The sequence below is a fragment of the Balaenoptera acutorostrata genome, chromosome 1, assembly GCF_949987535.1.
Source record: "Balaenoptera acutorostrata chromosome 1, mBalAcu1.1, whole genome shotgun sequence".
NCBI classification, from domain to species: domain Eukaryota; kingdom Metazoa; phylum Chordata; class Mammalia; order Artiodactyla; family Balaenopteridae; genus Balaenoptera; species Balaenoptera acutorostrata.
Window position 1 is genome coordinate 104,767,276 of NC_080064.1, and position 26,756 is coordinate 104,794,031.

Below are 26,756 nucleotides of genomic sequence, written 5' to 3' on the forward strand. Positions count from 1 at the left end.
CGCGTCTGGAGCCTGTGCTCCGCAACGAGAGAGGCCGCGATAGTGAGAGGCCCGCGCACCGCGATGAAGAGTGGCCCCCGCTTGCCACAACTAGAGAAAGCCCTCGCACAGAAACGAAGACCCAACACAGCCATAAATAAATAAATAAATTAATTAATTTAAAAAAAAAAGAGGATTAATGATAGAATTTCCTAAGTATTTAAATTAAATCCTATTGAGACACAAAACTTCTTCAGTGCCATGGTGACAGTTGAGTCATGCCTGCATTTTTTTAAAAAATAAATTTATTTATTTATTTATTTATTTATGGCTGTGTTGGGTCTTCGTTTCTCTGCGAGGGCTTTCTCTAGTTGCGGCAAGCGGGGGGCCACTCTTCATCGCGGTGCGCGGGCCTCTCACTATCGCGGCCTCTCTTGTTGCGGAGCACAGGCTCCAGACGCGCAGGCTCAGTAGTTGTGGCTCACGGGCTTAGTTGCTCCGCGGCATGTGGGATCCTCCCAGACCAGGGCCCGAACCCGTGTCCCCTGCATTGGCAGGCAGATTCTCAACCACTGCGCCACCAGGGAAGCCCCAAAGCTGCATTTTAAAGACTATTTCCTCCCTCTTCATTCCTTTTCTCAGCTTTCCTAGGTACAGGTCAGTGAATCAAAGCAAAGGTCTTTAAATCATTTTGAATTGGCAAGGAGGCTCCAGTAATCTCGGAAAGAGTTTCAATATCTGGTCCGTGTGCAACGGGCAGTACCTGATGACTTCTCCAGCCTCCTTCCAGTTCCAGGATGCCACATGGGGCAGAAAGAATTGTGTATTTAAAAAAACAAAACAAACAAACAAAAAAATGGAAATAAAATTCTATAAAAGTCAAGTAATGCCCCAGGAATTAAAAGGGGCTCAAAGAAAAATATATACACACATACAAACAAGGAATTTCTCTTCTGGCTCTTGGCTCTCCCCTCCTCCCTACCACAAAATTGCCTAAGGGTCAGGACGCTGAACAAAATTTGACCTAAGCAAAGGTAGAACTAAATCAGGCTAGATCAAATTCTAGGTAAGAATTTCTGACCCGTGTTCTACCCTGAGGCTGCTTGTGCTAATGGTATCCATGACATACTGAAAAAGTAGAAATGGTCCTAGGGCCAATGTAGTGTAATAATTTGTATTCGTCTTATTGTGATCATGTACCCTGGATCTTTCTGGACAATCTGGATTTTAAGTAACTGGTCACTTTGTTTCCTTAACCGAATTTTTCATTTAATAAATATCCATTCATTCATTCAACAAAACTACTTGCCAGTGGTGCTGAGCTAACTGGATATCTGTATGGGAAAAAATAAATCTTGACCCCAGACTGCACAAAAAATTAATTTGAGATGAATCATAGACCTAAATGTGAAAGTTAAGGCAACCAAGTTCCTAGAAGGAAATGAAGGAGAGGACCTCTATGGCCTTAGGCTGGGCAAAGATTTCTTAAACAGGACATTAAAAGCGGTAGTCATAAAAGATAAGATTAATAAATTAGATGTCATTAAAATTAAGAATTTCCGTTTATCAAAAGATAACATCAAGAGAATGAAAAGAAAGCCACAGACTGGGAGAAGGTATTTGTAATACGTATATTGGACAAAGGACTCATCCATGATGTGTAAAGAATTCTCACAGATCATTAAGACAGAAAACCCCCGAGAAATAGGCAAAAGACTTGAACAGGTATTTCACTAAAACGGTATCAAAATGACCAAAAAGCATATGAAAAGTTGCTCAACATCATTATCAGAGAAATGTAAATATAAATCACAATGAAATATACAACCCCATTTTTAAATTGAAAAGACTGACAATATCAACCCTGGCAAACATGTGAAGCAACCAGAAATCTCACGTCACTGGAATATAAATTGTTATGCCACTTCGGAAAAATGTTTCGCAGTATACTTAAAGCTTAATATGTGTGTACTCTATGAGCGAGCGATTCCAATCCTTGGGTATGAACCCAACATAAATGGATGTATTTCCACCAAAAGACATACATAAGAATGTTCGTAGGTCAGAGGGTAAAAAGGTTCAGAATAAGTTCTGGGGATCTAATGTATAGCATGGTGACTATAGTTAATAATACTGTATTATATACTTGAAATTTGATCTTAATCATTCTCACTGTACCCCACCCCCGTCCCCAAACACACACACACACAAAAGGTAATTATGTAAGGTGATGGATATGTTAATTAGCTTGGCTGTTAATTAGCTTCACAAGGTACATGTATATCAAAACAACATGTAGTACACTTTAAATATATACAATTTTTGTTAAGTATACCTCAGTAAAGCTGGTAAAAAGGATTGTTTGTAGCAGCTTCATTCATGATAGGCAAAAACTTGATGCAACTCAAACATCCACCAGTGGAATGAGTACATAAACTATTGAATATTTACGTAATGAAATAATACACAGCAATGGAAAAGAATGAACCATGTTATATGCAACATGGATGAATTTCATAGACACACTGTTGAGTGAAAGAAGCTAGACACAAAAATGCACATACTATGTAATTCATCCACAAGTTCAAACATTGGTGATAGAGGTGAGAAGAGTGGTTACCTTTGTGGGACACTGGATGGGAAGGGGCATGAGGAAGCTGGAGATGTTCTATGTCTTGATCTGGGTGGCAGCTACATGGGGATACACGTACATAGAAATTCATTGTTCTGTACACAAAGCACTTTACCGAATTTGTACCTCAAAAACAAAAAGTTAAAAAAAAAATTAGACCATCTATCCTGATCCCTACAAGCATTCACACTGATATCCTATCTCATTAATATTCCAGGGGACCTCCCTCTCCCCAGGGAAAGCATATATTTGAGAACTCTATCCTGGCAGACAATGAGAACTACATTTATTTCAGGCAGGGATGGAGGGGCTGGGTAGAGAAATACTTCATCTCGGAAGTAATCTTTCCTCCCACAACCTAATAGAAGATCACTACACGCTCAATAAACGTTTATTGATAAATAATAACAGCTACAACTTGATATAAATAACAGTCACCACACACTTTATATCATGCACTGCACTAATAGCTTTCCATTTTCTTATGTATTACTTATATAACCCTACAAAGCTGTTCCATTTTTAGTCCCACCGTACAGGTGAGGAAACAGAGACTTACGGAGGGTTGGTTAAGTTACTTGCCTAAGGCCTTACAGCTAGTTAGGTGGTGAATGTAGATTCCAACCCAGGTTAATCTGAATTTAGAACCTGGACTCGAAACCATTTGCTATGGAGTGACTGGACGGTGTCCAAGCCCCGCCTGCATGTTGTGTAACATACACGACTGAGCTCTGTGACATTCCGAGTCGGGCTGAAGCTGTCACGGTTGCCAGACTTGGCGATGGATTCCTCACGGCTCTTAGTCCCACTAACTGCACACAGGTGGTAACTGCACCGGAGAACCAACTGTGCCGGCCCTTTCCCCAATGACCTCCAGCCAATTTGCTTGGGGAATCAGGAAGGCTCGACCCGCTCAGAAACCAAAAGTTTTTTCCGACTTCAAAACACACGTCGGAGGTAGGCTTGGAGGTTTCACTCCCCACTCCTGGAGAGAGAACTAAAGCGAAAATCCCCAGAGAAGCAAAAGAAAAACAGGCCTGCGCGGGAGCGGAATAGAGACGGGAAAAACTTGGGCGGGGTGTGGGGGGTGGTGGAGAAGTTATGTGATAGGAATGGCAGAAAAGAGCGCAGTGGAAAGCAGAAAGGGAGTCCCAGCAGCTCCAAAGTTAAAGGGGTGTCGACGCAGCCCCTCTCTATTGCGCCTGCGTAGTGCTACCCCCTTTGGCACCCCTGCGCCTTCTAGCCGCCGAAGATTTACTCGTCTCTCGGCAACCATTCACCCGAGGAGCCAATCAGAGGGCACCTTTCGCCCTGCCCTCGCCGTCTGCGCCCAGGCGGAAGGATCCCTTGGGCGACGGCTCCGCCCCGCCCCGCCCCTCGCTCCCCCGGGAGGGCAGGCTAAGGGGCGGGGGTTGGGGCGGTCGTGGCGGGCGGGGGCGTGGTCAGGCCGTTTAAGAACGGAGGGGGCGGCGGCAGGACGGTTCACTCTGTGCCGCTGCCTGGGGGCTGTAGTGACCGCGCCGCTCCTGCTGGGGGCTGCCCACGCCAAGGACCTGCCTCTGTGGTCTCCTCCGCCGCTGCCCAGGTGAGTCCACGGCCCCCTCCTCTAAAGGTGCGAGGATGCGCGGTTCCGGAGAGCCGCGAGTTCTGCCCTCGGGGTGGTGGGGGGGCGGAAATCTGCCCCGGCCGAGCGGAGCTCCAGTCTTCGCCAAGCCTGGTGGGGGCACGGCGGCCAGAGGGGAAGTGCGGACAGGTGCCAGGCCCCTGTGCTCCCTTCCCCTCCAGCCCCCGCGACGTCACCCCCGCCCCCTAAACAGCCCGCCCCCGAGGGCCAGGCGAGACGCTCCGAGAGGGAGCTACAACTTTCCAGAGACTTCGGCCGGGTCTGGCAAACTTCAGCGAGTTCCTGCTCCGCGCATCGCGCAGGCTGCGCTTTGGCCGGGCGCGGGCCGGGCGGCCGAAGAGTGTGTGATGGGGGCCTTCAGCACCTTCCCCGGGTCCGACGGCGCCCGCCCCACCCCTGCCTTGCTTGCGGTCTCTCGGGCTCGCCCCGGCGCTCCCGCGGGCGCGCACACCTCGGCCGGTCGGCCGGGCGCGAATTCGACGGCGGCGGTTTCGGAAGGCGCAGTTGGAGACGCAGCGTTCAGGGGCTGCATCTGGCCGGGGAGGGGAGGGGTGGTCCCCAGGCTCGGAACCTGGGCCGGGGTTTTAAGGAGAGGGCGGAGATCCCTAACTTTTCCTGCACTCGCTCTAGACTGGGGACACCGAGAGCCGCAAAGTGATCCAAGCGAGTGACTCGTGCGCTGCGCTCCTCTCGGAAACTTCTCGGGAATACTGCGTCCGTGACCTGGTTCCTCCCCTTTGAGGAGTGAAACTTGCTTAGCCTGTAGTCTGAAAGCCACGGCCGTTAAGTGGACTCGGCTAGCGGGGCCGCGGGCGGCTTAGAGGCACGGTGCCCAGGAGGTGTCGCAGTCCAGATCGCGGCGGTGGGAGGGAGTCGGAGGAGGGGAACGAACCTGACGAGTACAGGTTGGTAGCCTGTACACCTAAACGCAGAACGCCTGCCGGAGAAGAAACGACGCTACCTCGAAGGAAGGGAGGACTTCCGGGGAAATGCCTGGCGAGTTTCTCTGGAGAACGCGAGTTGAGCCGGGCTCACTAGAACCCACCATTAGGGTTGGACCCCGCGGGAAGGATCAGCTCGGTTCCCTTCCGCCGCCCCCCCCCTCCTTTTTTTTTGTCCGGAGGAAGACTTCTGCAGGGCTGACTAAATCTTTGTCTTAAGTAGGGACCTGCTGCCTTTTAACATTTGTTTATCTGTTATGGAGTTATAGCATGCAAACCGTGGACTGTTCAAGTGCACTTACTACAGTACGCGTTTATAAAGACTTTGTAATCATTTGTATTGTGACAGTTGGTATTCAGGATATTTGGTAGGTGGGTTGGGAGCCTGAACCTCCCCAGGAAATAAAGTGAAGATTATTAAATCCTCCTGAAGTAGACTTCTGGCTTGGCCCAGCTGCCCTGCAGGGGGGATGTGAGTGGCCATTGTTGGCTACACTAACCTTTCAACGTGAGTAACTTGGCAGGGAAGCAAGCCAGGCAGCCAGCCAGGAAGCCGTCAGGGTGGTAGGAGCGCTTACCAGGAACTGTGCCTTCTTAAACCCCCAGAGGTGTTACCGAGGGAGTGAGACCCGAACTGGAGACCCCGAGACCCTGCCATCGAAGGGGTTAGGGTGGGGACTAGAGAACGCTGACTTTTCTCTTCCCTTTCAGGGAAGCTCTGAGCTGGACCAGCAGGGGTTCTGCCCTTTGACATTCTTGTTTGTGAAGATGGAGAGCTTAGTATCTCTGGAGTCAAGCTTTTACTTGAGATAACTGAAACCTTGTGTCTTAAGGTATACCCACATCTTTAGAGTCCATTTATTCTCAATAAAAGAGTTTTTAGAAAGCAGATTTTGGTAGATTATGTATAATTTTTCAGGTAGCTGTGGGTAAATTTAACCTCAAAGTTAAAAAAAAAAACTTTTTTCTCTGCCAGAAGGCCTCTAAATTGTTACCCCAAACAAAGGTCCCTAATTTCATAAGTTAGTGTGTGTCCATAGAGCGAACAGCCGCACTCTTTATGTTGAATTTCTTCCACAATACCCGCCTTGTATCCAGAGATTAAGTTGGGGTAACTGAAGGAAAGGGTTGGCGTTTGGCCTGTTTGTCAGAATGACCGTGATTTGGTTGAGCACCTATGGCTCTGCCTACTAATGTGCTCAGCTCGCCTGTGAGTACAAGTAGCCACCGAAATCACATCCTGAGTTGCAGAGGCTCCCCTGCCCCACCTCCCAGTAGTGCCCCACCTCCCAGTAGTGCCCCACTGAGCCTGCCTTCCCCCAGTGCTCAAGGCCAGGCCAGATTGTGCACATCATGCACTACCCATCAGAACAGAGAAGTCCTCGCACTTCTGAGAGTCCAAGGAACTGCGCCGCAGTAAAGATAACTTAGAGTGGACTGTAGCGTCCTTGTTCTCCCAGTGCCAGAAACTGGGCACGTTCGATACTAAATTAGAAAATGCCATTATTTTTTTATTTTTTTAAATATTTATTTATTTATTTATGGCTGTGTTGGGTCTTCGTTTCTGTGCGAGGGCTTTCTCTAGTTGCGGCAAGCGGGGGCCACTCTTCATCGCGGTGCGCGGGCCTCTCACTATCGTGGCCTCTCTTGTTGCGGAGCACAGGCTCCAGACGCGCAGGCTCAGTAGTTGTGGCTCACGGGCCTAGTTGCTCCGTGGCATGTGGGATCCTCCCAGACCAGGGCTCGAACCCGTGTCCCCTGCATTGGCAGGCGGATTCTCAACCACTGCGCCACCAGGGAAGCCCGCCATTATTTTTTTAACTGCTCAACTAAATAGTACCCTGTCTTCATTTTCATCTTTGATATGTTTTGTGCATGGTGTCAGTCACTAAAGAATGACAAGCCAAGAGCAGCGAACGGACGTGGTAAACCCTTTTTGTGTTGCCGAGAAAACATCTTATGGATACCCGGGACTAGTTTCATGAGTTAAGTTAAACTTGTGATGCTGTGGTTTGGGTTTCTCGGTCTCACACGGGACTCTGGGGTGTATCTGTTGTTGTTGTTATTGGGGTGGGGGGGGATGGGGCGGGGCTTAAGGGGAAGCAATGCAGAGTCTGAGGTGTTACTTGGGATAAAACATTACTCTGGTTAGATAAGGTTCATTGCTTTTATGTGTTGTCACTGAGATAAACAAGGCAATATAGAAAAATGCTTTCTGCCATCTTGGTGTTTTGACTGTAACATGTTAAATAAATGGGCATAAGCAGTATTATGATGAAGCAGACACCTCTATGTTTAAAGAAGTGTTCATGTGTTTAAAGCCACTTGGGTACAGCAGTAGTGCTGATCTCTTATGATACTTGTGTAACTTCTGGTTTCAAACGTTTTTATCTTTTCACTACATGCATTAATAAGGAAGCTTATGTTTGAAATTTAAATGGTTTAGAGGAAGCATCTTTGTGTAGCCCAACTGTGTAAGGAAGCCTTATGAATTGTTTAGAATTAATAGATTTTGTACAGCTGGGCCCTGTAGCCTGTTCTAGAACTGTTTGCAGAACCTCTTGGAACAATAGGGAAAAACTAATGTGAAGAAATAATTGCTGATGTTAAGCAACTCTCTGTGTAGGATGTTTTTTAGTCTCGGAGCCTTTGGGAGTCTTGGTCACCCAACTGTGTAAAGTGTTTATTTCTTGGATAACAGTGACTGAGTCCGTAAGTGGTTAAGTGCTTCCTAGGTAGTAGTTCGTGCCAGGTGCCAAGCAGGCCAAGGGAATGGTATGTGAAAAGCCCTGTGGAAATGCTCTGGATGCAAGAGGAGCTGGGTCCGCCTCAGAATGTCCTTGAGGCACTCGGGTTTTGCCGGTTTGTTGCAGCCACTGGCGTGTGAGCCCCAGGAAGGCAGGGGTCTATGCTCATTGCTGAATGCCCAGTGCAGGACCTGGCACTCCGAAGGAGTGCCTGTTAACTGGATCCAGTGCTCTGCTGGCATCCGACTGCCATTCCTCTCAGAGAGGGAAGCACACTTCAGGAGATGGCGTCCTGATGGGCCAAGGTGCTGGCACACATTTTTGGATCGCAAGCTCCGGGCCCAAAATGCTGAGTGGCTTCGGGGCCTTTTTAAAAACGGAGGCCTCAGGGGTGTAGGTTTGGAGCGAGGAGCAGTGACGACTAATTGGCCGACAGCTGAAACTCCTCAGGCTGAGCTCCAGACCCCCGGCCCTCCAAGCTCTTCCCGCTGCCCATCCACCCCAGCACGGCCTCACAGCGCGCACTCAGCCTTTCTCTCTCCACATTCACTTGGGTGCTCGTTCTGCTGAGTCTTTCTCTTTTTAACTTTTTGTTTCCCGCTGCCATCGCTGACCTGGTTTAGGGCTGCAGACAGCAGCTCCACGAGAGCGCTAGCCCAGCGCCTCTCCCTGCCTCTGGGCAGCTCTGCGTCCCGGCACCTCCAACACCTTCAGGGCTCACGGAAACTGCCCCTCCCTCTAGAAGATGCGCTCCTTTGAGGACCTTACCTTTCTCACCTTCTCTTCTTTCCTGACCTCCCTTCCTAATTGACCTACCTTGCCTCAGGGCATACACACTCAAATATGTGAGCAAGTTAATGCTCTTTCTTCCTCACCAAACTTTATTTTAATCCAGCTTTGGACCCTTCTCAGAGGCGTCTTGATCTTACCCTATCTGGGGATCCCCTTATCCCACGCCTCTTCTCATCAGTACTTCCTTACAGTTCTACCTTGTACCTTATTTTCTAGTTTCTTTCAAACCTTATCTTAAATTGGATGAGCGCAAAAAGTTCCGTATCTGTCTCTATATTTGCTCCCTGTAAACACATTTTGAGAAGAAAATTATCCATGAATCTTGAACTGCTCCCACCCTCTCGTGTTGTCATAAGCTCCTCTCACCTTGCATAGCCCTTACCAGGGTGGGAGAAGGGGTAATCCTCCACCTCACCTGGCTGACTACCCCTTATCCTCCAGACACACCCTGTTTATCCCTGAGCTGCGACGGCTGAGGAGGTGGGCATCAGGACCACCGCAGCCGGCTGACTCTGTGTGGGCTTGGCCAGTCCTGGGAAGGTTGCTGACCCACATGCAGAGATGAAGTGGGCGCTAACTGGACACCTGCTGTGTGTCCAGGTGCTGGCCCTGGGGGTGTTGGGTGGGGCACTGGCGCTGCTGCTTATCTCCCTTGCCCAGACCCTTTGTTGTCTTCATCCTTACCCCCTCCCTGCTTCTGAGGCTGCTTTAGTTGTGAGGACAGCTGGGTTCTGGTCCTGGAAGCGCCACTGCCCCTTTAGGTTCTACCTCTTCAGTTTCTTCATCGTAAGAAGGACAGTAGAAATATGAGTCGCAATTAAGTTTCTAGTAGTCACATTAAAAAGTAAAAATAAGCAGGTGAACATAATTCTGTTTTAACCCATCATGTCAAATACTATCTTTTCAATTTGTAATCAATATAAAAATATTAATGAGTTATTTTACTTTTTTTCCCCTCGTACAGAGTCCTCAAAATCCAGTGTGTATTTTACGTTCACAGCACATCTCAATTTGGACTTGTCCCATTTCAAGCGCCCAACGGCTTGTGGATACATTATTGGGTGGCACAGATCTAGACCATCTGCAAAAATGTTTCACTGTCAAATCCCGATTCTCCTCGCGTGGGAGGCAAGAGTTAATAACACGAGGTTTTGGAGGGAGAGTGTGAGCTAGGATCTAAGCTCTTCAGGGGCAGAGATCTTGGTCTCTTGCTCCCCAATAGACCGTAAGCTCCTAGAACAGTGCTCGGAATGTCGTAGGTACTCAGACATCTGACAGAACGAAAGGAAGCTCAGTCGTTGTGGCCCCCTGCTGATAATCATTCACTGTGTGAGTCAGACCTGACAGTGAAACGCAGGATGTTTGAGCCCTAGTCCAGTGCTTGTTCTCTTGTTTTTCTGTAGTTTCTTAGAGAATAATCATAAGGTCATAACAGAATTTCGAAGCACTGAAGATAAAATCTTCTGAGATTGGCAGGGGACCAGGACTCTTAACAATTTATCAACAATTAAAACTTATCAGCAATTAAACTTTGAAAATGGGAGAGAAAATAACTTTCATGTAAAAGGTGTCTACAAGATGCCTGATAACAGCAGCACGTGACTTGGTAAATGCTAACTTGGTGATAAGCATCCCAGTGAGCCACATGCATGGCTTGTACGGCTCACACAGGTGAAGACGCCAAAGACAAGGCGGTTTGGCCTCCTCATGTGCAGTTGGTGCAGAAGTAGCTACCACTCCATGGTCTCGCTCCTTCACTTTATTCCTACCCCTCCACTCCTTCCCCCCATCCCCTGCCCTCCTACCCGAGTTTCTGTTCTTAGCAGTATTTGTGATGATGGCAGAAGGACCACTGAGCCTGGTGATGTTCACTTGGGCTGCCGCCGTGCTCAGTACCTGGAGGTCAGGTACCTGCTATGCGAAAGTTAACTCTGCAGGGAAGGCTCTATGCAAAACTAAAACTGGGATGGAACTGCCTGTGTAATTAGCATCCTCGCTGAAATGGAGGCGGCTCATGCTTAGGTATCGGTAAAGGGGGGTATATGGCCAAAGTTGGAGAAATGCTACATTTGAGCAACAGAGAGTGCTGGTCCCTTTCCTGATAAGGCCCACGGGACACTGCTGGTGATGAGGTGGGGCCTTTAGCTGACTGAGGTCCTCCTTTTGGACAACTAACAACAGTTCAAAGCTCTAAACTAGAAAGTTAGATGGTAAATTAGTTTGTGGACACAGCCCTTGATAAAACCTGGAGGCTGTCAGCCCTTAAACCCTATGGATTGTATGTAAACTTGTTCATCTTTACGGTAAAGTCTCCTAGGAATTGTCCTATTTTTCTCAGCCTAGTCAGTCTCTAAAACTGTAGGGCCAGCTCTGGGGATCTCTTTAAATGAGTTCAGACTGGTAACATCTCTGATTTAGAAAGAGGCATTTGGTAGAAGGGAGAGAGGTACCCAGGAGCAACAAGGATTATTTCCAGTTCAAGTTGAGTGTGTAGCACTTAATCATGCTGACACCTTGGAAAAATCAAGGCTTCTATGCCTCTCTCCCATCCAGAGATATCTGTGTTCTGACCTTGTTAATACTTACATTTGCAACGATTCAGGGTATTCCTTTAAGCACTTGAACCTCTGTGGTGTCCCTGTTACAACATCCGGGACAGTGTTTTTATTCTGTCTCATGCTGTTTTGCTGCCACAGCATGAGTTCTTCCAGCGTTATCTCTCCAACCACACTTACTTAAGCGTCCTATTTTGAAAGACAGGAAAGAGTTTTCTGTTTGGAGTCGTCTCGGGGCGGGTGTCTGTGGACGGGGCCCAGGCATTGATAACCGTGAAGGCTGTATGTTGGCATCAGTGGGGAGGGAGCGCTTGTGAGGGCCCTCCCACTGGGAAAGCCTGGGCAGAGCGAGGGGGCACTGGCCTCTCTTCCCGCTTCTGCTTCCGTCCGGGACACTCTTTGCCTTTGGCTCAGGCAGCATCCCCATTGCCGTGGGAATTGAACCAAGTTTTTAGACTCTAGTACACATCAGTGCTGAATGGCTAGGAGGATACTGATAACGCTGAGAAAACAGGTTGAGGCCTCTGGCTGAATGTGCTGGAGCTGAGTGAGAAAAGACCACCTGCGGGGTTTGTTGTGTCACTGACTGAGAGCAGTTTTCCCCAGGCGCAGCTTTGTGGCGTGGGGCACTTATATCTTTGGACTGAGGTAGAGTGTGTTTGTGGGTGTTTGAGCGAGCAGCTGTAAGCATAACTTCTTGCAAAAAGTTAACAAAGAATACATTTTCTTGTCCTTTTAATAAACAAGGCATCATTTTATCTGGTTCTGTTGCTTTGGGCTGTCTACTAATCGAAACTCTTATTCCAGGTACATGAACCACAGGTGTGCGTCTCAGTTATCTGTGACTCTGTAGTGTGTTTGGGGGCAGTGGGAGAGTCTCCAGAATGTGGCCTCCTCCCAGGTGGTGGGCCAGGGGCCCTGCCGAACGGCTGGCAGCTGGCAGACAAAAGGCTTCCTCAGGCTGCCCTCTGGTCCTAGATGACTTTGACCTTCACCTCCCTAGGAATTCAAGGAGTAAGGGAGGATTTCTCTGCAGAAGGCTGAATCCCTGTTGACCCTGGTTTTTCTCCTTTTTGCCCACTTATCTGCTGCAGCGTATATCAAGTCCATGGTCCTTCCAAGTCCCTGGCTCTCTCTCGAGGGTGAAAGGATCTCAAGGGTCAGACTGCACACAGGTGGGAAAAGGGGCAGGTGTCCAGTCTTAGGTTCAACGTGCAGGCCTTTGTCAGTCTGTTCCAGGCTGTTTCTGTTTCAAGTCTGTTCCAGCTCTCCTTCCTGTGCCAGCCCCTGGGGTCCTGATCACTTCTTGCCAATCTACCTACCTTCTCTCTGCAGCTCCAGTTGGGTTATTTGTTCTTGGATCTGATAAAGTTACCCTCTTGTCTGCAGGGAATGCCTTGTTCTGTTGCTTCATCCACAGATTCACAATCCTGATCTTCCAGCCACCAGAGTGACTCCCAGCAGCTGTTCCTTTATTCTGTGAGCAGGGCATGTGCCTTAGTTGCAGATCCAGACCAGGATCAGCCCATTCCTAAAAGCTCTCTCCTGTGCTATTATTTTTTCCTCTTAATGCTTGCCCGGTAAGCTGACTATCCCAGCTCCTTCCACTCCTGGCTTCTCTCTCTCTTCAGGACTTGCTTTCTCTGAAATCACCACTGCCTCCCAACCTGGCTGGTATCCTGGAGCTTCCTCAGAAATGAGGATCCTAGGCCTTCATCTTTCAGCCATTGTTCCTTTACAACAAACATTCACATGACTATACTCTCTATATATGTTCATTCTGGTGGCTCCCATCAGGCTGGATACACCCCCAAATCCATGATGGTTTTTTTTTTTTTTTTTTTTAAAGAATCAATTTTATTTGTTTTTTTAATTTTTGGTTGTGTTGGGTCTTCGTTGCTGCGTACGGGCTTTCTCTAGCCGCGGTGAGCGGGGGCTACTCTTCGTTGCGGCGCTCGGACTTTTCATTGCAATGGCTTCTCTGGTTGCAGAGCACGGGCTCTAGGCGCGTGGGCTTCAGTAGTTGCAGCACGCGGGCTCAGTAGTTGTGGCTCACGGGCTCTAGAGCGCAGGCTCAGTAGTTGTGGCGCACAGGCTTAGTTGCTCCGCGGCATGTGGGATCTTCCCGGACCAGGGAGTGAACCTGTGTCCCCTGCATTGGCAGGTGGATTCTTAACCACTGTGCCACCAGGGAAGTCCCCTCCATGATGGTTTTGAGGGAGAGAGTTTCTGTACTGACAGTTGTTAGTTACTTTCATTCTAAATGCTTCTGCCTTGCTTTTGGCACTTGCCATCTGGCCTTACTCCATGCAGGGGGCCTTAACACTTCTAGCCAACTTCTTTCCCACCCTCTGATAACAAAGCTTCATACCTTTCTTCTCTTTTTACTTCTTATTGCTATCTCCTTCCTACAACTACCTGAACAACCAGCTTACCTTCAAAGCCCTGCCCTCACCCCAACACGTATACCAAAGCTGTCTGCCACCTAGGAAGCCTCCTAAGTCCCATTTCTGCCACTTCCCAGCAGTGCGTCCTTGGACAGTTAACAATGTGTGTATCCTCTTTGTTCTCCAGTTTCCCCACCTATGAAAGTAGGGAAATAGTATCTCCCTTACAGGATTGTTGTAGGAATCGGATGGGTTGATCCAGATGAACTTACAGCACTGTTTCGCTGCCTGTTTGGGACATTGTCAAATAGTTTGGTGGCTCATAGGGCACCTGGCCAAACATCTAGTCACATTTGGTGTCCCCTGGCTGTGGCCGTCTCTACAGGAAGAGCCTGCACTCAAGCAGGCAGTAAAGGCTGGTTGACCGAAGCTTTGCTGTCTTCAGCGTGTACAGTGGGGATAAGGGCCGATGGGAAGACAAGGCGTTGCAGTTGTATAGTTGGCAGAAGGTAGCTCCTTTTTTTGGATAAGACCAGTACAATTTCTGTTTTAGAAAAGATCACTTTGGTAGCGGTAAGCACTGGTCATCCCAGTGTACGTGTGGGTTTGTAGCTTAAGAGCTTATTGCCTTCTCCCCAGCTGCCGCCCACCAGTGGCAGAACTTGACCTTGGTGGAAGTTGTTTCCAGTTCCAAGAGTCAGAACATTAGGTCCAGAGCTGAGGATCTGGGGTCAATTTGCTTAATCTTTCCTGATCCTTATTCTTTGTGTACAGGGGACAGTTGTTGCTTCCTCAGAGCGCTTGTGAGGATTAATGGGAGTGGACGTGAAGTGGCTTGTACTAAGTACTCTTCTGTCTGCTTGCCCACACACCTCTACACCTTCATTTTATAGGAGAAAAAGAAATAGGCCCAGAGCTGTGGTTTCCATTCCCTCAGCCAGATGAGGGAAGAGGTGGGATGGGATGTTATGACGAGTGTTGCCATACACTTTCACTTCTGCTTAAATTCTCTAAGCTTTTATAGGCAAGGAAGTAGTTTCTTTTTGCTTAAAGGGCCCTCAGTTGTACACGGAGGAGAAGAGTTTGTGTGGAAGATCGCAGCCACGGGCGCATGGGTCCCCCCGGGCTGGGAGCCGGGGACGGCAGGGGCCTTTGTGCCCCATACACACCTCCCTTGGAGTCTGTCACCAGTCTTAGTCTACCGCGCATGGCTGGGTCTCTGACCCTGAGCTGGAAAGGGTCACTAGGAAGATCCAGGCCGTTGGGGTAACATCCGGTGAACAGCATGTTGTCATCAAAGGAACGCTGTAACGTGTTTGAGTTTCTTTTGTGTTCTTAAGCCCACAGCAGGGTCAGGGGAAAAGGGTGCCGCCCAGTTGTCTGTGGGCAAGCTGGGCTGCCGTAGCTGAGAGCACCTCTTTCACCCTGCAGCATTTCCATGAAACCTTCTGGAGCTTCCATGTCAGATGTCACAGACCTAGGCTTAAATTTGTACCGTCTTTAACTTCACGGATGTACATCTCCACACATGCCAAGGAGACTCTGGGCATTTCTACAACTACTGCCAGGCGCAAACAGATCAGTGCCGATTTGACCCCAGCCCTCGACCGTGAGGCCTAGACGTATCACAAGGGCTGTTAGCATTCATCTCCAACCTGTCCGTCTGCCTGTCCTGTTGCCCACCCGGAGGCCCCTCATGCTTTCGTAGCCTCTGTCACTCTTGCTTCTGGGATCTGGATAAGGTAGGGAGCGGGACTAGAAATAACTTGTTTTTTTCTTTTCAATGAGGGCTCAAACTGGTTTTCAGATCAGCCTGCCTTGAGTGTGCCAGGCAGTGGGAAACAAAGGTGAGTTAGTGTGCTCAGGGAGCTTGGTTTACTCTTTGGGCTTAGTTTGTCTTTTCCTCTCACCTTTTGCTGCCATCTCTACAAACTTGTTTTCCACTAATGTGTGCATTTTATCCTCCTGCTGCAGCCAGATGCTAAAAGAAAAGGGAATCCAAGGGAACCTGAGATAGTCGTTCATCACAAGTCAAACTTTTTAGAAGATTAAGTAGCTTAAACTGAGCAGGCAGTTGGCCATCCTCACTTGTAAAAAAGGTGCCTGAGTTTTCACATCAGTGAGAAATCATGGTTCCCACCTTTCCCGGTTTCTAGTGCAAAATACAATGCATCTGCTTCTCAGACAAGTAAAGGGAAATCAAACACTTTAGTTTGAATTTACCAGGCTGCAAATTAATAATTTTTCTAGTTACTATTTTGTTAATTCTGCTAATTAGAATTTGCCTTTAACCAGGGCCTTTCATGAATTGAGACTGTGTGTTTCACGTGACTCTTTTATATGGGGATTATATCAATGTTGATCTCAAGTGGTTAATTAAAACTAAAACTGTTACACTAAGCTCTGGTGTGTTATCTAAGCACTAAGGGCCTATGACTTGGATTTATTCTGGTAATACCACGTTTGTCTAAGCAACCTGTAAATGTACTTTTGATATTTGAAATTGTTTGGATGGGTGAGGGAAAACAAAGGATTCATTTCTAATAGGCATCGATAACTTATTTTGGGCTCTTCTAATAAGCTAAACAACAAATATAACTCAGCCTAAATTTGAGCCTTCAATAGCTTCAAGAGCTGCTCCAGATCTAAGTCACAGTCAATTGGGAGAATTAAAAACTATACCATGGACTTGGCACATGTTCTGCACTGTGCTTTCATATAGACTACTTTTTTCTAAGAGTTAACTCCATTATTCATACATGTGTCAGAAGTTGTTGACATGGAAAATGCCAACTATAGGCATCTTAGGTTCCTGAAAAAGTGTTTACTGCATTTATTAAGGTTCTTGCAACTGTAGCCAGTAACCAACAGCACCATGAGGATAGCTGTAATAATATGTATGAAATGAGAAATAGTAATTCTTGTAAAACTACAGAAAACATTTTTGGATACTAAACATAGAATGACACTAGATGAGATGACTTATCCATTGTTTTGAAAGTTTTGGGGTTTTTTTGGATAAACAATGGACATCATCTTTTAAACACCACAAAAGTAGAAAATTGACTAAAAGCCATTCCAGATAAACGCTGTCCCTCCTCCTCTGCCTGCCCCACTAGAGATCAGTGTTTAGGCTTGGAGGGGAAGCTTCTAAGTGTATTTGGTTTTGGCACGTGGATACAGGGATAGTGGGGAAGGCTAGGAGGAAAGGAATTGAAGGAATTAAACAAGGTAGCAGATTATTAGAAGGCTCAAAGGGGAGAGATTTTGGAATATGGCTCATAAGATTTTAACTTTTTTCAACTAATACATATGTAGGTTCCAAATTCAAAAGAGATAAAATAAGTTTTCTTTATACCCTGTACCCCAACCTAGCAGTGGTATTTGGTGTAAGCTGAACTACTTGGATATCCTTCCAGAGATTTTTGATTGTGTAAGCATAGACTTGTGCTTTTACACACACAGTTTCACACTTGCTTTTTTATTAATCAATCTTGATAAGCATTTCATATTCATACAGACAGAGCAGCCACCATTCTTTTGGACAACTCCAGGCATTCGTATCCTGTTGTATACATGCATCAAGTCATTTAACTTTCTTTACCGATGACTATTTGTAGCTTTATAAATAATTCTTCAGTGAATATCCTTGTGCATACTTGCAAGTATACTCACAGGATTAAATCCAAAGTGGACCTCCTAGAAGTAGAATTGCTATGCCAAAGGGTATGTCCACTTAAAATTGAGAGTCCCATGTTGTTCTTCAGAGGGAACCCACGGGCAGTGTACCAAAAGTGTCTGCTTCTTGGTCTTTGCCAATCTGATAGGTAAAAATGATACATTGAAGTCTAAATTTGCCCATCCCTTAAGGTAAGTTTGAATATGTTAAGTGTCTGAGCCACTGTTCGTGTCCTTTGCCCCTTCTTTTATGTTGGGGTTCTAGTATTTCTGATGTGTAGGAGCTCCTTATTCATTAAGGAAGTGACTGCTTTCTCTAATGTTACAAGTATTTTCCTGGTTTTGTCTTCTCACGTCTTTATGGTGTTTCACCATGTAGACGTTTTAATTTTTATATAGGCAAATGTATCAATTTTTTGTGACTTCTATGTGATTTAGAAAGGAATACCTACTCTATGTAAATTTACATAGATTTCATGTTTTTCTAGTATTGTTAGGGTTTCATCCTTTTACACTTAAGTCTTTGATTCATCCGTCTAGATCTTAGATTGGCACAAGCTAAGGAGCCATCCTTGCTTATTTTTAAAATCTAGATAACTATCCAGATGTCTCAAAAATTTCCCTTTACTATTTTGAATGCCTCCTTTTTATACACTAAATCCCCTTATGTACTAGATTTTCATTCTAGATTTTAAAAATTCTGTTTCATCTATTTGTCTGCCTTTTTCTGCCAATATCATTGCTGTTATCAGTTATTGTAGCTTCATAATATCTCTTACCAGGCTAGTAGACACCATTCCAATTTTTAATAACTTTTCTGGCTATTCCTGCCCCTCCTCCCATTAGAACCTTACAAATTTTCAGTCTAAAATAGATTCTAACTCTGAATCTACTACAATTTCAGAGATTTTAAAATATGTGAAAATTTTCATGCATATGTACTACACCTCCCACCCTCCACCCCCGCCCCAATAATGAGTGATAGCTTTCCTCAGATTCTCCCTCATCTTAGATGTCCCGCTTCTAATGTTAAGAGCCACTGTTCTAGAGGTGGGAGTAGTCCTGACTTTAGATGACTTCTTTTCTTAACAAGTCCTTAAAAAAAGGCACGAATCAAAAGTGATTCCTGCAACTATTCTCCTCTACAACATTATTGAGTTTCTTCCTAGAGATTTTCTTAAAATTAATTGTTCCTTCCTTTCCAAGTACTGACTGAATTGCAGCTCCTCTGTTGCTGTGACTTCTTATGCCCATACCAGAAACCCGAGCCTTGGAAGCACACTAACAGCTGATACACAGAGTAAAGTAAGTTGTAGTTTTATAGGTAAATCAACACACCTGGCAGAAATCGATGTCACTAAATCATAGTTTAGCAGTGTTTCAAAACAAAGCTGGAGCCATACCTTTCTGTAATCATTTGAACTTAATTGTGTAGTGCCCTACGCAGTGGGCACAAGTGTAACGTGTGCTACGCTCATCATTAAAGGGGCCACAAAGAACCAAGTGTATATAGAGCACATTAAAAAGAGATCTCTACTGTCCCAAACCTGACTTGAAACCAAAGGCCAGCCACAGTAAACATCAAGTATTTCATCACAAATTTTGCTTGGTATCCTTAACTTAGAAGTGCTTTGGTAGGATCATCTAGACAGCCTAGGGCTTTCTAACGCTGTCCAAACAGGTTTGAAAGAAAACGTTTACCTTCCCTTTGGCAAGTATTCTTCAGTAGCAAGCAGAAGAGTGCCCATCCCCCACTGGCCTTCCTGGAGCCTGCTTTAATCACGTGATCTACTTTCCCATGGCCAACTAAGCAAATTCAGTCCCTTAACCTACATACTACAGGGAGCCTGTGATCTGGCTTGAGAAGAGGCGCATGATGGCCGGACTGGACAACTCGTCAGGTCTCGGCTGCCTTCTGCCCCTCAACCCCAGCTGAGAGCTCTTGTTGCCTTTCTGTTGGTTGTGTCCCCGCCCCGTAAATGAACTCCTCTGTGGCCTTCCTGTTCGCCCCGATCAACTGACTCTTCTTCTACCTTCATATTACATTTTCTTTCGCCGACACACTGCCTCATATTGAGACATTGTGTTCTCACCCTCCTCCTTGATGGCCAGCTCCTGGAAAGCTCGTCTTGGTGTGTCCAGTGGTGCCCCCAACATGGATCGACAACCATCCCATTGATCTGAGCTCTATAGTTAAGGGGAGGGTCCCTGGCACCAGTGCAAGACTAAAAACCCAAGTTGGAACCCCAGGACTATGCATGCTGGACGTGCTTTCAAAGGCAGCTGCGCCCAAACAATGAAGCTGCAGGTCATTGGGATGGATTTTGTGTGTCTAGCAAGTCAGAAAAGTGAAGAGAGTGGCAAAACTTCCTGTTTGCAGTGAAGTCTGAAGACGGCACCTCAGCCTTTTACATCCATCTAGCTAATGTGGGACCCATGTGGATCCACAGCACCTGGACTTTCTAATGTATCCGTTTTTGTTATTCCATATTAGCATTTCCAGGGAATCTGTTGTTTCATTTTCTGAACAACATAACTTAGTTGAAAATTACTTTGGTAACCTTGTGGTTCTAGCCGGTGATGTGCGAGAAGCACGTTTTTCTGCTAGTACTGAGTGCTAACTTTGTTCTCCTTGGGTAGACTGAAGGGATTCTTTTGCAAAATACAGTTGAAAAATCACACTGCCCTGAGGAGTTTTTCCACATCCTGTGTGGGGCCTCCTTGCTGGGCAGAGTGGTTCCACTGCTTAGCTGATCTAATCCTTTGTTACTCAGGAATTTTGTCATTCAGACACTTCCTTGGTCCTACCCTGGATAACAGGATTGTTTGTTACGGGGCAGACAGCTCCCGTAAGTGAAGAGGATATTGGCGTATTTGATTCTAGCAGGACTAAGCCCAGGGCTGAGAATCCACCTGTTCACGAAGAGAAGGAAGCTTCTCTTGTGGATCCTGTGTTCTGTGTGGACACTGTAGCCGAGGTATCAACCAGCTCAGGATGCAGTTAGGGAGCTGAAAGCAGGAGAGGTGATTTCCATGGAAAACAAGGAAAACTAGCAAAACCTATAGACTCTCTGTTGAATAATGTTGTGTTTAGGTTACTCGGTTTAGTAAGTTTGTCTGCTTCCCTTCACACACAGGCTCCACCCCCGACCCTACCCTCACGCGGACAAAACGGGCAAAACAAACAAACCCCACAGAAAACAAAAGTGCGAAGTTGTCAGATTTGGTGTAGGGTAAGTTTGTGTGTGTATTGTCCTTACTCCACGCAGGCGCTGTTCTTAACATGCTTAAACTCATTTAATCCTCAATGGCAGCAGCGGGCAGTAGGTGCTCTTTGCCACTTTGCAGTAAGGGAGGTGTTCAGAGAGAAACCAGCATCACCTCTGAGTCCTGGAGCTGCTTTGCCACATAGAAGTGAGTCCTAACTCTGTTTCTCTTCCCTCCCTTTCAGTTTCCCCGGCAAGAACATCCCCCAAGATGGCAGAGGAGAGCAGCAGTACCAGCGACTGCGTGTCCTTCAGCGTGCTCACCTGGGACCAGGTGAGCCGGCTGCATGAGGTCCTGACCGAGGTCGTACCCATCCACGGACGAGGCAACTTCCCCACCTTGGAGATCACGCTGAAGGACATCGTGCAGACGGTCCGCGGCCGGCTGGAGGAGGCGGGCATCAAAGTGCAGGACGTCCGGCTGAACGGCTCTGCGGCCGGCCACGTCTTGGTCAAGGACAACGGGTTGGGTTGCAAAGACCTGGACCTCATCTTTCACGTGGCTCTGCCCACAGAGGCCGAGTTTCAGCTGGTCAGGGATGTGGTCCTGTGCTCCCTCCTGAACTTCCTGCCAGAGGGCGTGAACAAGCTCAAGATCAGCCCAGTCACTCTGAAGGAGGCGTACGTCCAGAAGCTGGTGAAGGTGTGCACGGACACGGACCGCTGGAGTCTGATCTCCCTCTCCAACAAGAACGGGCGGAACGTGGAGCTGAAATTTGTGGACTCCATCCGGCGTCAGTTCGAGTTCAGTGTGGACTCTTTCCAGATCATCCTGGACTCCCTGCTCTTCTTCTACGACTGCTCCAGCTGCCCCCTCTCCGAGCACCTGCACCCTGCTGTCATCGGGGAGAGCGTGTACGGGGACTTCGAGGAAGCCTTGGCCCACCTGCGGAACAGACTCATCGCCACCAAGAACCCCGAGGAGATCCGGGGCGGGGGGCTGCTTAAGTACAGCAACCTCCTGGTGCGGGACTTCAGGCCCGCCGACCAGGACGAGATCAAGACCCTGGAGCGCTACATGTGCTCCCGCTTCTTCATCGACTTCCCCGACATCCTCGAGCAGCAGAGGAAGCTGGAGACCTACCTGCAGAACCACTTCGCGGAGGAGGAGAGGAGCAAGTACGACTACCTCATGACCCTGCGCAGGGTGGTGAACGAGAGCACCGTGTGCCTCATGGGCCACGAGCGCAGGCAGACCCTGAACCTCATCTCCCTGCTGGCGCTGCGCGTGCTGGCCGAGCACAACATCATCCCCAACGCCACCACCGTCACCTGTTACTACCAGCCCGCGCCCTACGTCAGTGACGGCAGCTTCAGCAACTACTACGTGGCCCACCCTCCGGTCACCTACAGCCAGCCCTACCCCACCTGGCTGCCCTGCAACTAACCTTGGGACCCGAGGGTTTCCACAGGGGGGACCCCCGTAGGGCGAGGGCTCTCAGGTTGGGGGAGCCTCCTTCTAGACGTAGGTGTTTGGCTTTTAAAGGGGAACTCAGCTCTGACTCTGCTTTTTTTTTTTTTTTTTTTTTTTTCTTTGTGCGCCCATTGGAATGGGTCTCCAGTATATCATGAGCCAACCCTAAAGGGACCTGTGATTCCAGTGCCACTTTGGAAAATGCTATAGGAACTATGACCTATCCACATCTTTCCAAGACAGACACTAACATGCCGTGTTCCAAACATCGGCACGGGGACATCTGAGCTCCGTGCGGTCGTTGAGATTGGGAGACACGTGGGCAGTGTAGAAGTCTCCAGCTGCTGGGCTTCTCACTGGAGCCTAGGGTAGGGGATGTCGGCCGTCCCCTGGAATTCTCAGCACTTACGTGGAAGTTGTGCGGATGGTCTATTTTCTTGTGTCAGTTTTAGTCCCGCAGAAAATGGTAAACATGAGGGTGCTCTTGTGGCTTAATTTTTGTTCAAGGGACTAAATTGCTTATGTTTAGTCTCTGTCAGCAGAGCTGAGGATTTCTCTCCTCGATAAACCAAAGCCGATAGCTGGAGAATCACGATCTGGTTGGAAGTGGTTTATGGTTTAGATGCTGTGCTATCACGAGGAATTGTGAGATATTGCTGAGAAAAAAAAAAAAAAAAGACCTTTTCTTGAAATGTAACTTGAAAACAAAATAAACTGTGCAACATAATGTTCAGTAGAATTGTGGTGGGGGATTGTAAATAGGAAACGTGAATGTTCAATTTTTCTTTTCTTTAAAGTGAGGAATTCTTATTGAATGACACTTTTTTGTTTCCCTCATCAGTTGATCACTTTTGTTTTGCTCTTCCCAAGACTAAGGATTGTGACGAGTCTAGAGTCATTGCCGTAACTGATGTGAGGGTCTTCCCATGTTTTAATCGGAAACCCATTTTGGTCACATTCCAAGTATGACTGGCTGTGTTTTCTGGAGTACTTTGGCTGATTTCTGTTTTTGTTTTTTCAAAAATAGTGGTTTCCTTCTCCAGGCTTTTTGGACAGCAGACAAATCCAGGGATTTCAGTAGATCCAAGTGACCTGTGGAATGGTCCGCGCCTGCGGGCAGAGTTCTCTGGTTTAAAATTGCTTTAGATTCGCACCTGCTGTCCCTGTGCTGTGTGTGACGTGGACGCTCTTTCCATCAGTGGGGCCTCGTGTGTGTCCAAGCCCCCAGGGCATCCTCAAGAGGATTCCTTGTGGTGTATTTGGGAAGAATTGAGAGAATGAAGAAGAATAATCTTCCTTACTCTGGTAGATTGACCAGACTTGTTTATACTCTGCACTTTAGAAGGCAAACAGTGTTAATCTCCAGTCTGAAGCAAGCTTAGCAAATGGGAGAGTTCTAGGCTACTGTTGCTTTCCCAGTAGGATAAGGGACTTTGTGTTTTGAAGCTTTTTGTGGAATCTCTTAGAAAGCATCACTTTAGGGTATCAAGGGCAAAGAAACTCCATATTGCCAGCCAGCTTAGTTTCTTGAGTGATTTAATTAAATCCATGCTCCTGATTTTTACTTTCTCCTGTGGCCATAAAAATCCCAAGCCCTGAGTGATTGCCTTCTCCTTGCTTGAAGCAATGAAGTTACCTTAATGCTTAGTAGAAAAGGAGTGGTTTACCTTTTTTCTGAAGATTATATTTTCAGGTTTTTTTCTGGAATACGTTGTCTTGGTCCTCTTGAAAGCAGATGGGGCATGACTGAAACCCAAGGCTTAGTTGGTATCCATGCTGTTGTGGACTAGTTGAATAGAAGTCACTTCTTAGTGTAACCAGCTTCTATTTCCCTGTGAACCAGTAGTTATATTTGAATTCACTGGCTTTGAGTCAAGGCTGGTTCTACATTGAGGTGGGTCCTGGGGTGCTTCAGTGTTAAAAAGGGCAGTGAAGAGTGAGCCCCAACTTTAAAAACTCTGTGGTCATCCATGACCTTAAAAGGCTGCCATTGTGGTCAAATGGCAACATGTTTGCATAAAGATGACAGATCTGTTTAACCAAAGCTCTGAAATATGACAAAGCCGCCAGCATAAGCACTTGCTCACAGAAGTCAGTGTTGCTTCCACTAGAAGGCTTGTGGATCAGGGTAACGAGGGTCCGGATGAAGGTGGGATCAGAACTGCATCAAGTAATTAAATTTCCAGTTTGTCCTTGGAGTTCTTTCTGCTTATATCTTTTTCCTATCTGGTACTAGTCCTCCTTTAAGGATGAAGGGAGGCACAGAAGTTGCTAGAAATCCCCAGCCCCCCCCCCCGCCCCCAGTTATTTACCACCATTGCACGATGGCCATCTCGATAGACTCCCTTCACCTGAAGTTCTTAGTCAGCCCAGCTGTTTTGAAGTTTGAGAGTAGACCTGTGTTCTAGAACCATCAGGGTAAAAAGCTGCACTCACCCAAAGCTGCACTTTTAAATACCACCCTGGTCTAGTGGTGTCTCCATCTGCTCTATGAGCCTCTTGCCTGCCTCGGAACAGGTAACCTTGAATTTCAGGTGTCTGGGAATTCTAGCTGGAACCTGCCTTTTGTGCTGCTCACACAAGCACCAGGTACTCTGAACTTGTACTGAGTCCAGTGGTTCCTCTTCTTTGTGTGTTGAGTAATATGAAACTTGGCAGTGGCAAAGGGCACTAAAGTTCAAGTGCAAGTTCTAATATAAATGTAAGCAGCCTCATTTGCTTCAGGACTCTGAGCAGTTTTCTGATGCTTTCTGCAGGCATGCAGTTTGTTACCCCAGCCTGCTTCTTGGAATCAGGTTGAGCAGCTGTGAGATTAAAGCTGTACCTTTTCCCCCATGTGTTGGCGGAAGAGGACGCACTAAATTCCTGGCCTCGAGCTTAATCTCACCTTTAAATCTTACCTTGGCAGTGAGACACTATTCCTCACTCAACAACTTCAACTCTGAAACTAAACTACATCGCTGACACCTTCAAATCAGGGTTCCTGCTGACTGCACATGGGAGGTGGCGTGGCTCACAGCTGGGAGGACCTCGCAGGTGGGGAGAGGCGGGTAGGAAAGATGCTGGGTTCCTGGTGTGTGGTAACAGATGTGGTTTGGCATTGAAGGGTTTTGTTTTTTTTTTTTTCCCCTGGTTTGATATTCTTTCCCCCCTGGGGATTTGAGTCACAGAGAACTGTGTGTGAACGTGTGTTTTGTGGTGATGCAATAATAATGAAATTGCTAAAGCCCCGAATCTGCTTGTCCTTCAGCCTCTCTGCTAGCACTAGCCCCTTACCTTCATGGTAGATTAGGATTTTAACCTAGTACTGCTTTGTTAACTTTGGAAAATGGTGCCACTCGAAAGCAACTTCCTAACTTTAGGAATACCTCCTCTTTAGTTAACTTTCTGGTACCAGTGCCTTGTTTTAGGATGCAGCTAGACTCTGAGCTCAAATGTCCTCTTCCAGAGAATACATGATAGTTATCTAGTTGTGAGCAGAGACCCTAATGCTCCCTGGGGCCATTGCTTCCCGGGTATCTGATGGGCTCCACACTAGGGAAGAACCCTTGGGGTAGATTCTGTGAGGTGAAAGAACATCCAGTTGCCAAGGTTAGATTCGATTTTCAATCTGGCAGAGACCAGAAGGTCACAGCTGACCTTGGAACATACTCCAGTGCGGCCAGTTCCATTCAGAGGACCAAGGGAGGGGTGCGTAGCAGGGGATGTATTTAAAAAGACCTGGCAACTTTTCAGGATTATTTGTGGAGACTTCCAAAGTGAGGATCAGGAAAGAAAATGCTTTCTTCTGAGTTCAAGTTCTAAATCTTGTTTACCTATCACTTAAAGAATAGTTTAAGTGGAAGCAAAAGAAAATGCTTGGAGTTTTGCCTGGGCTAGTGAGGGGTGGTGCAAATTGTCATGTGTGTTTGCATAGGAAGGTGAGAAGACCATCCGCTAAAGAGGAAGTCGTTAAATAATATGGATCTGTGGGTGTTTTAAAACTCAAGCAATCTGGTCCTTTTTTTTTTTTTTCATGAATTTTTTAAAAAATCACTGCTTTAGGAAAATTAAGTTTTTATCCATTAATTTCCAAATTACTATAGATGAAAAGATACAGATTAGACTAAATTGGAAGCTTTTTTGTTATTCTATACTTGCATAGCCTTTCAAATATTAATTTCCTAGGATATGTGAGGTTTCCTCTTTGGTGTAATGGCCACTGACCTTCTTATGGGATGCAGGTGAAATCACTTGTCAATGCAAAATGTGTTAGAACTTGATGAAATAAAGCTTTGAGTTTGAGAAATAAAGATATATTTAAAAAGACTATGTCAGTTCTGCTCATTTCTTTATGTCTCTTCAATGGTGAACTTATTTTAGGTTTCAGGAAACACGTTGCACAGTGGTAAGCGGTTATCAACATTATCAGCCTTGGATACTTGTCTGAAAGATGGTGTACTTTTCTCTGTGTGGTTACCTTGGGGGCTGCAATTCCCTTAATATTTGGATTTAAACTGAGCCTTGTTATCGACCACAGCATCTCGGCTAACATTTACATTAGGTGGTGTGGTCTTGAAATCCACCTTCTCTGGCACCTTGTTTGATTCAGTGCTAAAGGCTAGGTTCTCTTGAGCTTGACCTTGGCCCCAGACCTATTTCCGTAAGAGAACCAAAATAACCTCAACTATACTGTATACAACTGCTATCATGGTTTCTTCACATTGGAAAAGAAGTATCGAAGTGATTAAGTGATGCCTGA

The 26,756-nt window shown here is 46.8% G+C and overlaps 1 protein-coding gene across 3 annotated transcripts; it reads left to right on the forward strand.

The window, feature by feature from the left end:
- The first annotated feature begins 4,069 nt into the window (after positions 1–4,069).
- Positions 4,070–26,302, forward strand: TENT5C (terminal nucleotidyltransferase 5C). 3 transcript variants are annotated; one of them, XM_007169314.3, is made up of 2 exons: positions 4,070–4,196; positions 20,787–26,302. In XM_007169314.3, exon 2 carries the CDS (start codon positions 20,813–20,815, stop codon positions 21,986–21,988), a length of 1,176 nt encoding a protein of 391 aa, XP_007169376.1. In that variant the 5' UTR covers positions 4,070–4,196; positions 20,787–20,812; the 3' UTR covers positions 21,989–26,302. The 3 variants fall into 3 exon arrangements, with proteins under 3 accessions (XP_007169376.1, XP_057388828.1, XP_007169377.1); XM_057532845.1 differs by lacking the exon at positions 4,070–4,196 and adding an exon at positions 4,800–5,140; XM_007169315.3 differs by lacking the exon at positions 4,070–4,196 and adding an exon at positions 15,308–15,399.
- The last annotated feature ends 454 nt before the right edge of the window (positions 26,303–26,756 follow it).